The sequence below is a fragment of the Oncorhynchus mykiss genome, chromosome 10, assembly GCF_013265735.2.
Source record: "Oncorhynchus mykiss isolate Arlee chromosome 10, USDA_OmykA_1.1, whole genome shotgun sequence".
NCBI lineage: Eukaryota > Metazoa > Chordata > Actinopteri > Salmoniformes > Salmonidae > Oncorhynchus > Oncorhynchus mykiss.
The window spans coordinates 78,632,477-78,643,850 of NC_048574.1; the positions used below are offsets into that span (position 1 = coordinate 78,632,477).

An 11,374-nucleotide genomic window follows, 5' to 3' on the forward strand; every position below is an offset into this window, starting at 1 on the left:
TGTGTACAGACAGATACCAGTAGTGGCATCATTGACCTGTGTACAGACAGATACCAGTAGAGGTATCATTGACCTGTGTACAGACAGATACCAGTAGAGGTATCATTGACCTGTGTACAGACAGATACAAGTAGAGGTATCATTGACCTGTGTACAGACAGATACCAGTGCCGGACGATCCAAAACCAGTTACTGAGCTGAGAGACCAGTTACAGAGGGAGCGAGACCAGTTACAGAAGGAGAGAGACCAGTTACAGAGGGAGCGAGACCAGTTACAGAGGGAGAGCAACCAGTTGCCGAGGGAGAGAGACCAGCTACAGAGGGAGAGCAACCAGTTACAGAGGGGAGAGCAACCAGTTATAGAGGGAGAGATACCAGTTACTGAGGTAGAGAGACCAGTTACAGAGGGAGAGAGACCAGCTACAGAGGGAGAGAGACCAGTTACAGAGGGAGAACGACCAGTTACAGAGGGAGGGAGACCAGTTACAGAGGGAGAGAGACCAGTTACAGAGGGAGAGCAACCAGTTACAGAGGGAGAGCAACCAGTTACAGAGGGAGAGAGACCAGTTACTGAGGTAGAGAGACCAGTTACAGAGGGAGAGAGACCAGCTACAGAGGGAGAACGACCAGTTACAGAGGGAGGGAGACCAGTTACAGAGGGAGAGAGACCAGCTGCATAACGAGAGATCAAGAGAAAACGGACAAAAACCAGTTAGAGGAGTGTTACATTGACTAAAGAAAGAGACCGGTTTAGTGACAGGGTCAGTCTGTCAGTTTGTTCATACTCTAGGTTCTGAAAGAGTGGTCAGTCTAACTCTGTGTTGTTCATACTCTAGGTTCTGAGAGAGTGGTCAGTCTAACTGTGTTGTTCATACTCTGGGTTCTGAGAGAGTGGCCAATATAACTGTGTTGTTTCTACTGCAGGTATTGGGAGGAGTGGAGGCCCTTTTGGTGGTGGAGTGGAGAACTGTGTGGTGATACCTTACTGGTCATCAGGCTACAAAGAAGGGTGGGACTATCAGTGTTCAAATCCACAGTACTGGATCTGTGAAAAAGGCTCTTTGTAGGTACTGCTGTTGAAGGAACTCTTTACTCTATCTTAAGACCGATTATATGTTTTGGTAGAATTGCTCTATGAACGAGACGTTGGAAAGAAAGACACACACACACACACACACACACACACACACACACACACACACACACACACACACACGCACACACACACACACACACTGAATCATGCACGCACACAAATCAAATTAGGTATATAAAACTCAATAGCTGTTGTCAATCTTAAAATGTACAGTTCATTATGTAGCATTTCTTGTAGGCTGTACACAAATCTCTCTCTCTACCTCTTTTTTATTAGCAACATGTCATGTGACTTCCCATGCTTCTGCTAAGTATTTTTTTTTTCAATTTCATTATTAATTATCATCATAAATAACTTTTATAATAAGAAGAACAAAGGCACAGATTAAAAAATAAAGGAACGATTTCTGAGGTCTACCAGCTTCCTGATTGAATGTGAGTCAAGGAGTGTGAGCCATAATGTCACTTCCTTATGAACCATGTCACATATAGTTATTGCGAAATATGACGTCCTGCTTGAAAGTGATCGGATACTTAAAACTTTCTTTCAACTGCAGTGCACCACAGACAGACAACAGAGACACCAATGGAGACGCATATCAGAGCAACTACTCAACTACTAGTCACTGAAGTTAGAATCATACAGTATATATTACCATTAGGAGTCAGGTAGAAAGGGATTCATTAGTAAGTTAATACTATAAGTAAAAGTTAAAATCATATATATCACAATATCAGGTCAGTCAGACTGAATTAGTTGATTAATAAATTGATTGTGGTCATCATTGATATTCGGTACGGTTAGTTAAGATGGCCGACTACATCAACAAACAGGTGATTGAATTAAACAAAGTTAATGAAGAAAACCAGAATAGAGCAACGAGGAGCCTGAAGACTGAGACCCATCTCTCAGGTACAAAGAATTATCTTTCTCTCTCTCACACACACACAGATGCAGACAGGTATGAACGCACAAACCGAACGCACTCACGTATGCTGGCACATGCACACACACTATATAGCACATCATAGAAAAACCCTTATTCATTTTCTATTATTCTGTCTTCTGTGTGGTTCAGTTGGTACAGAGCCGGGGGTTTACAACCTCCTGGGGTCACATACACTGAAATGCATCAATTCAATTTATTGTTTAAATTCAGTTATTGAACTACGTAGAACTATTAAAAAAGTCAATTGAAAATAATGGACACACTGGACACCCCACCACTCTTATTGGTAAACAGCTGAGGGTCTGGTAACCTGAAACAGGCTCTGTGCACCTGGTGACCTGCCTGTTTTTTCCGGTAGAGACGTAACCACTCTCAGAAAAATGTACGCTGCAGAAATGTAACCACTCTCCAATTCATAGACAGAGCTCAAATTTGAGGCTACAAAGTGTTTGTTTACAAATTCATAGACAGAGCTATGTATGACTGGTACTGCATGTAATTCATAGACAGAGCTACAGTATGTATGACTGGTACTGTATGCAATTCATAGACAGAACTACAGTATGTATGACTGGTACTGTATGTAATTCATAGACAGAACTATGTATGAATGGTACTGTATGTAATTCATAGACAGAGCTATGTCTGACTGGTACTGTATGTAATTCATAAACAGAACAATGTATGTCTGACTGGTACTGTATGTAATTCATAGACAGAACTATGTATGTCTGACTGGTACTGTATGTAATTCAGAGACAGAACTATGTATGTCTGACTGGTACTGTATGTAATTCACAGACAGAACTATATATGTATGACTGGTACTGCATGTAATTCATAGACAGAACTACAGTATGTATGACTGGTACTGCATGTAATTCATAGACAGAACTACAGTATGTATGACTCGTACTGTCTGTAATTCATAGACAGAGCTACAGTATGTATGACTGGTACTGTATGTAAATTATAGACAGAACTATGTATGACTGGTACTGTGTGTAATTCATAGACAGAGTTATGTATGACTGGTACTGTATGTAATTCATAGACAGAACTAAGCATGACTCGTACTGTATGTAATTCATAGACAGAGCTACAATATGTATGAGTGGTACTGTATGTAATTCATAGACAGAACTACAGTATGTCTGACTGGTACTGTATGTAATTCATAGACAGAGCAATGTATGAATGGTACTGTATGTAATTCATAGACAGAACTATGCATGACTCGTACAGTATGTAATTGATAGACATAACTACAGTATGTATGACTGGTACTGTATGTAATTCATAGACAGAGCTATGTATGACTGGTACAGTATGTAATTCATAGACAGAACTACAGTATGTCTGACTGGTACTGTATGTAATTCATAGACAGAGCTATGTATGACTGGTACTGTATGTAATTCATAGACAGGGCTACAGTATGTATGACTGGTACTGAATGTAATTCCTAGACAGAACTACAGTATGTATGACTGGTACTGTATGTAATTCATAGACAGAACTACAGTATGTATGACTGGTACTGTATGTAAATTATAGACAGAACTATGTATGACTGGTACTGTATGTAATTCATAGACAGAACTATGCATGACTCGTACAGTATGTAATTCATAGACAGAGCTATCTATAACTGGTACTGTATGTAATTCATAGACAGAGCTATGTATGACTGGTACTGTACGTAATTCATAGACAGAACTATGTACGACATGTACTGTATGTCATTCATAGACAGAACTATATATGTATGACTGGTACTGTATGTAATTCATAGACAGAGCTACAGTATATATGACTGGTACTGTATGTAATTCATAGACAGAACTACGTATGACATGTACTGTATGCCATTCATAGACAGAACTATGTATGTCTGACTGGTACTGTGTGTAATTCATAGACAGAACTATGCATGACTTGTACTGTATGTAATTCATAGACAGAGCTACAGTATGTATGACTGGTACTGTATGTAATTCATAGACAGAACTACAGTATGTATGACTGGTACTGTCTGTAATTCATAGACAGAGCTACAGTATGTATGACTGGTACTGTATGTAATTCATAGACAGAACTATGCATGACTCGTACAGTATGTAATTCATAGACAGAGCTATGTATGTATGACTGGTACTGTATGTAATTCATAGACAGGACTATGTATGACATTTACTGTATGTCATTCATAGACAGAACTATGTATGTATGACTGGTACTGTATGTAATTCATAGACAGAGCTACAGTATGTATGACTGGTACTGTGTGTAATTCATAGACAGAGCTACAGTATGTATGACTGGTACTGTATGTAATTCATAGACATAACTACAGTATGTCTGACTGCTACTGTATGTAATTCATAGACAGAGCTATGTATGACTGGTACTGTATGTAATTCATAGACAGAACTACAGTATGTCTGACTGGTACTGTATGTAATTCATAGACAGAGCTATGTATGACTGGTACTGTATGTAATTCATAGACAGGGCTACAGTATGTATGACTGGTACTGAATGTAATTCATAGACAGAACTACAGTATTGTTGTGTCTTTGGCTATGCCGGATTATGTGATATGACTTGCTATTCTATAAAATGATTTCTCCGTAATTAATATCACATGATTGAGCTAATCATGTAAATGTAATTAACTAGAGAGTCAGGCACCACAAAATAATATTTATAGAGCTATTAACTTCTGAATAAACTCTTAAAGACCTAGTAATATTTTACATCAATAGCTGTCAATATCAATTATCGTCTTAATACAGTCTCATCTGAAAGTTGTAAATTCTTGGTTATCTGCAAGAACCCTGGCTAACAAGTTGAATCAGCAATACAAATTTGGGTTAAATTATTTATTTACTAAATACCTAACTAATCACACATAATTCACATACACACAATTAATCATAACGTGATTACAAATTACGTCATGAAGGAAAACGTCCCTAGCGGACGGAACAGATATGACAGCTGGTTACACAAAGGAAAGGGCTGGGTTTGAGTGAAAGAGCGGGAAGACTGAAGAACAAAGGGAGAAGCGATGTCTCTATCGGGCCGTAGGCAGCTACTCTATCGTAAATACAGTATCTTATGCATTCTAAATTACCGCCCATTTGGAAAAGGAAAATGCAATAAATATTTACTCTGAGCTGCGCTTTGATGGGTTGGTTGTAGATGGATGGCCGTGTTGCCCAACAGAGTCCTTTGTCCTGAAGAGTGTCTCTGGTGGTGAACGGGAAACGTTACAGTGTCGTCGTTGGGTGGAAGACGGGATACTCTGTCTGTCCTTTCCTAGCCCACGTTTTTAGCTGCTGTTGCAAACTCAACGGCTAGCAGGTATCACTTCTGTAGTTAATAAGAGTTCAAAGTTCATACCGTTCGCAACCAAAGCTCACGCGGAGGTTGGCTTCATTCAGAATTCTGAACCATTCTGACATCGGATCGTCATCCTAACGTACCCGGAACAGGAAGTTATGTTGTCGTCAAGGGCTTATATAGGAAGGGAGAAAAGGGGTGTGTGTCATAGTTTACAACCTCTGTCTCTTCACGTGGGCGGGCCACTGAGTGAGCAGCAATATCTTCTGAAAACCCACATCTCACATTTTAGAAGCTAAAATCACATTTCATCCCATCACAAATAATTTCAAACAATAATATTCAAACATTTAAATTGAACAACAATTCCATATGAATCCCATAACTCTGATGTGTAGACTTTCCACTATAGCGTTCATGTCATTTCATCATTGATGAGAATGTCTCAGATGACAACCGAACTGACATCATATTCATTAAGTACCACCGCATATGTTCAATTGTTCAGATTACCAGAATATAGTTCATTTCCCCCCACATTCGGACGTTCCCAGAATCTCTATGTTAACCAAGGGTTTTTTAAATGTAACCTCAGTAGGTTAGAGAGCGGAAAAAGGGGGGAAGAGGTATTTATGACTGTCATAAACCTTACCCCCAGGCCAACGTCATGACAGTATGTAAGACTGGTACTGTATGTAATTCATAGACAGAGCTACAGTATGTATGACTGGTACTGTATGTAATTCATAGACAGAGCTACAGTATGTATGACTGGTACTTTATGTAATTCATAGACAGAGCTACAGTATGTATGACTGGTACTGTATGTAATTCATAGCTACAGTATGTATGACTGGTACTGTATGTAATTCATAGACAGAGCTACAGTATGTATGACTGGTACTGTATGTAATTCATAGACAGAGCTACAGTATGTATGTCTGGTACTGTATGTAATTCATAGACAGAGCTACAGTATGTATGACTGGTACTTTATGTAATTCATAGCTACAGTATGTATGACTGGTACTGTATGTAATTCATAGCTACAGTATGTATGACTGGTACTTTATGTAATTCATAGACAGAGCTACAGTATGTATGACTGGTACTGTATGTAATTCATAGCTACAGAATGTATGCAAGGACTGTCCATCCATGAGATCAAAATGATAATTTTACCCATCTGAGGTTACACAGTGTTTGTTAACAATTCCGTGGTAGAACAAGCTCATATTTGGGGTCCTGAGGGGTTCAGTAAGTAAAACTAAGCTCATGAGGCATTTATAAATTACATTCATGAAGAATGAATAATACTTTTCAAAGTCCCAACAATGTAAGCAGCATCACAGATATCCTCTTTAAGTCATGCTTTAGCTATATTGTGTAATTTTGGTAGCTTCCTGTATATCAGAATTAGCACAGCACTCTTGAGCAAACGGTCGCTACCAAGCCTAAATTGAGTGGGGGAGGGGGGGGGGGGGGGGGGTGTTTAAGTTCTCAGAATTCAAGTCATAGTCAGTAGTGATGTAGGATGATGTTTGTTCTGTTATTATAATGTAGGATGGTGTGTGTTTGTCTGCCTGTGTTTCTCTGCAGATAGAAGACTAAGACCCTACAGGCTGGCTGCTGTGTGTTTAGGAGTGCTGTGTGTTCTACAAGTCACTCTCAACATTTCCCTGAGGCTGGCTTTCTGTGAGTGAGGCCCAAATGACACCCTATTAGCACATTACTTATGGCAGTACACTATATAGCGAACAGGGTGCCATTTGGGACTGCGTACTGAAACCTATTTCAGTCAAAGTCAAGCACTGCCAATAATGTGACAACAAAAACAAAAAAACTGCATCAGCTCTACTTCAAATCAAATCAAATGTATTTATGTAGCCCTTCTTACATCAGCTGATATCTCAAAGTGCTGTACAGAAACCCAGCCTAAAACCCCAAACAGCAAGCAATGCAGGTGTTGAAGCACGGTGGCTAGGAAAAACTCCCTAGAAAGGCCAAAACCTAGGAAGAAACCTGGAGAGGAACCAGGCTATGAGGGGTGGCCAGTCCTCTTCTGGCTGTGCCGGGTGGAGATTATAACAGAACATGGCCAAGATGTTCATATGTTCATAAATGACCAGCATGGCCAACAAAAATAATAATCACAGTAGTTGTTGAGGGTGCAACAGGTCAGCACCTCAGGAGTAAATGTCAGTTGGCTTTTCATAGCCGATCATTGAGTACACTTGAGTACACAAACCATGTCTACAGTGTATTCTGGAAGTATTCAGACGTCTTCACATGTTGTTACGTTACAGCCTTATTATAAAATTGATGCGGATAAAAAAATATTGAATCAAGTCTACACACAATGACAAAGTGAAAACAGGTTAATATATTTTTTTCCAAATGTATGAAAAAAACAAACATAAATACTTTATTTACATAAGTATTCAGACCCTTTGCTGTGAGACTCGAAATTGGGCTCAGGTGCATCCTTTTTCCATTGATCATCCTTGAGATTTTTCTACAACTTGATTGGAGTACACCTGTGGTAAATTCAATTGATTGGACGTGATTTGTAAAGGCATACACCTGTCTATATAAGGTCCCACAGTTGACAGTGCATGTCAGAGCAAAAAAAACAAGCTATGAGGTCAAAGGAATTGTCCATAGAGCTCTGAGACAGGATTGTGTCGAGTCACAGATCTGGGGAAGGGTACCAAAATATTTCTGCAGCATTGAAGGTCCCCAAGAACACAGTGGCCTCCATCATTCCTAAATGGAAGGAGTTTGGAAACACCAAGACTCTTGCTAGAGCTGGATGCCTGGCCAAAATGAGCAATAGGGGGAGAAGGGCCTTGGTCAGGGAGGTGACCAAGAACCTGACGGTCACTCTGACAAAGCTCCAGAGTTCCTCTGTGGAGATGGGAGAACCTTCCAGAAGGACAACCATCTATGCAGCATTCCACCTATCAGGCCTTTATGGTGGAGTGGCCAGACGGAAGCCACTCCTACCTAAAAGGCACATGACAGACAACGCAGGAATGGCTTCAGGACACGTCTCTGAATGTCCTTCAGTGGCCCAGCCAGAGCCCGGACTTGAACCCAATCAAACACCTCTGGAGAGACTTAATATCTGTGCAGCAATGCTCCCCATCCAACCTAAAAGAGGTTGAGAGGATCTACAGAGAAAAATGGGAGAAACTAGCCAAATACAGGTGTGCCAAGCTTGTAGCATCATACCCAATAAGTCTCAAGGCTGTAATCGCTGCCAAAGGTGCTTCAACAAAGTGCTGAGTAAAGGGTCTAAATACTTATGTAAATGTGATATTTCTGCTTAATTATTTATAATAAAATTGCAAAAATGTCTACAAAACTGTTTTTGCTTTGTCATTATGGGGTATTGTGTGTAGGTTGATGAGGGGAGAAAATAATTTAATACATTTTAGGATAAGGCTGTAAGAAAGTGTCTGAATACTTTCTGAATGCACAGTATAAGCCTGGGATATCAACCATTCAAAGTTGGCCTTAGTGGGAGTGACCATAGAATTATATGTAAGTGACCTTACTGAGTAAAATATTTGCCATTAGGCCATGTCCGTTGCTAGCAAATACTTTCCCCCTGGTCGTCACTAGTTAACACAGCCACAAAGTCATAATCATGGCTAAGCCCTATTTTCTCTTCTTAAAATGTACTTTTAAACCAATCCCTAACTAATGAAGGCCAAGTTTGATGCGTTGGTCCACCAGACCTTCTGACCATTTGGGCGGAAGTGTCTGGGAACGAGATTAGGTGTCATCTAAACTTAACTTTAGAGCCTGTTTCTTCCTTCAGCACAGCATGTCTCCCTTTATATGTGTGTTACATATTCAACATAGTGGGTCATGTCACACTTGACATGGGTGATATTGTCACACAGTTAGGCCATGTTTATGAACCCTTTATAAAGCATGACATATACTTAAAGATGCTAAATAACACATTTATGAAGTGCTTATGAAATCATGAGGTAGGCTGTATAAAAGCCTTTATAAACTGAATGTAATTCAAAGCAGGACCATGAAGGTATACTGTGTATTCTGAAGTTATTATTTGAGAGCATTGAAGATTAAATCCCGATCAGTGAAAGAATGATTGATCTAGCTGACTAGCAGATTTACATCAATCAACAACATCAATGATCAGCTGATAGTCTGTCCTCTTTTCCTGATGTCAATCATGTCTTTGGTAACCAGTGGTGGAGTGATATTTGTTTATGACATCATCATGTCTCAATCAAAGTTTGTACAAACAGATGGCCCCTTTTGAATATCTTTATAGGGGTGGCAGGGTAGCCTAGTGGCTAGAGCATTGGACTAGTAACCGGTAGGTTGCAAGTTCAAACCCCCGAGCTGACAAGGTACAAATCTGTCGTTCTGCTCCTGAACAGGCAGTTCAGGAACCCACTGTTCCTAGGCCGTCATTGAAAATAAGAATTTGTTCTTAACTGACTTGTCTAGTTAAATAAAGGTAAAAAAAAAAGATATATTGAATATATATGCTTAACATGCATCCTCAGATTACAATGTCTGACAATATCCACATATCTCAAAAACAATATAAAACATGTTATATCCTTAACACCTCCACGTTAGGCATTTCAAAATAGGCAATCAATGATAATTCATAATGTTTTACTGGTGAAATGTCCACACTGCATGCCAATATAGTGAATTAAGGGTTGTATCAATGCTTTCCAGACAACAGAGGCAATGAGACTGTGGAGAAAAACCCGCTACAGACCAGTTACAACACTAAGACTAAAGAGAGAGACCAGCTACAGACCAGTTACAACACCCTGACTAAAGAGAGAGACCAGCTACAGAAGGATAGAGATGATCTCATGTCAAAGTTCTCTAATCTGAGTGAGTTAACCTGATAAATGATCATAACAACACATATCTAATATGCAGTAAACTTATGTTTGTATTCTTCAGTAATAGGTGCAGAATAATAAGATGGAAATTCATGCTTTTGTCTTGTAGAACAAAAATGTCCTGAAGGCTGGCAGAAGTTTGAATCCAGTTGGTACTTCCTGTCTACAGTGAAAAAACCCTGGAGGGAGAGTAGACAGGACTGTCTGGAGAGAGGAGCAGATCTGGTGATCGTAAACAGTGATATGGAACAGGTGAGAGAGAGAGAGAGAGAGAGAGAGAGAGAGAGAGAGAGAGAGAGAGAGAGAGAGAGAGATATGGCGGGGGGGGGGGGGGGGGGGGGGGTTATGATCAAACATCTCTTTGTCAGTAATGCATCTTACAGTATTTAACACAAGTAGTCTATAGTAGTTGACAATATCAGTATCTTTCTCACCAACAGGAGTTTCTCTTTGGCCTTACTAAGAGAGCCTGGATTGGTCTGACTGACTCTGTTACTGAGGGGACCTGGAAATGGGTGGACGGCACCCCACTGACCACCCCAAGGTAAGAGACTACTGATCTATAATAACACTGACCACCCCAAGATAAGATACTACTGCTCTATAATAACACTGACCATCCCAAGGTAACAGACTACTGCTCTAATAACACTCACCTCAGTGTAAGGAGTAGGACTGATTCTCTGGGTTGTTCATAATCCTATGACTGCAAGGTGAGATTTTACCATCCAGGTGTGATAGAGACAAATGGAGGACAGAGGAGCCTCTTAAAGAAGAAGTTACAGGTCTGTGAGAGCCAGAAATCTTGCTTGTTTGTAGGTGACCAAATACATATTTCCCACCATAATTTGCAAATAAATTCATAGAAAATCCTACAATGTGATTTTCTTGATTTTTTTTCTCATTTTGTCTGTCATAGTTGAAGTGTACCTATGATGATTACAGGCCTCTCTCATCTTTATAAGTGGGAGAACTTGCACAATTGGTGGCTGACTAAATACTTTTTTGCCCCACTGTACTTACACTGATACTCAAATACACACATACATGTATACATAACCCTAAAACTAACCC

At 39.8% G+C, this 11,374-nt stretch overlaps 1 protein-coding gene across 1 annotated transcript; it reads left to right on the plus strand.

The window, feature by feature from the left end:
• Positions 1–1,683: 1,683 nt before the first annotated feature.
• Positions 1,684–11,017, plus strand: LOC118966657 (C-type lectin domain family 4 member M-like). Its single transcript, XM_036989399.1, has 6 exons — positions 1,684–2,008; positions 6,993–7,088; positions 10,125–10,289; positions 10,410–10,552; positions 10,741–10,841; positions 11,014–11,017. Exons 1-6 carry the CDS (start codon positions 1,906–1,908, stop codon positions 11,015–11,017), a joined length of 612 nt encoding a protein of 203 aa, XP_036845294.1. The 5' UTR covers positions 1,684–1,905.
• Positions 11,018–11,374: the final 357 nt, after the last annotated feature.

What these genes read in the sequence shown, in the direction of transcription:
- LOC118966657 (XM_036989399.1), top strand. Translation starts at nt 1,906, where the DNA reads ATGGCCGACTACATCAACAAACAGGTGATTGAATTAAACAAAGTTAAT. An exon ending in GACTGAGACCCATCTCTCAG is followed by an intron (nt 2,009 to 6,992) that starts GTACAAAGAATT and finishes GTTTCTCTGCAG; the next exon opens with ATAGAAGACTAAGACCCTAC. An exon ending in TAAACAGTGATATGGAACAG is followed by an intron (nt 10,553 to 10,740) that starts GTGAGAGAGAGA and finishes TCTCACCAACAG; the next exon opens with GAGTTTCTCTTTGGCCTTAC.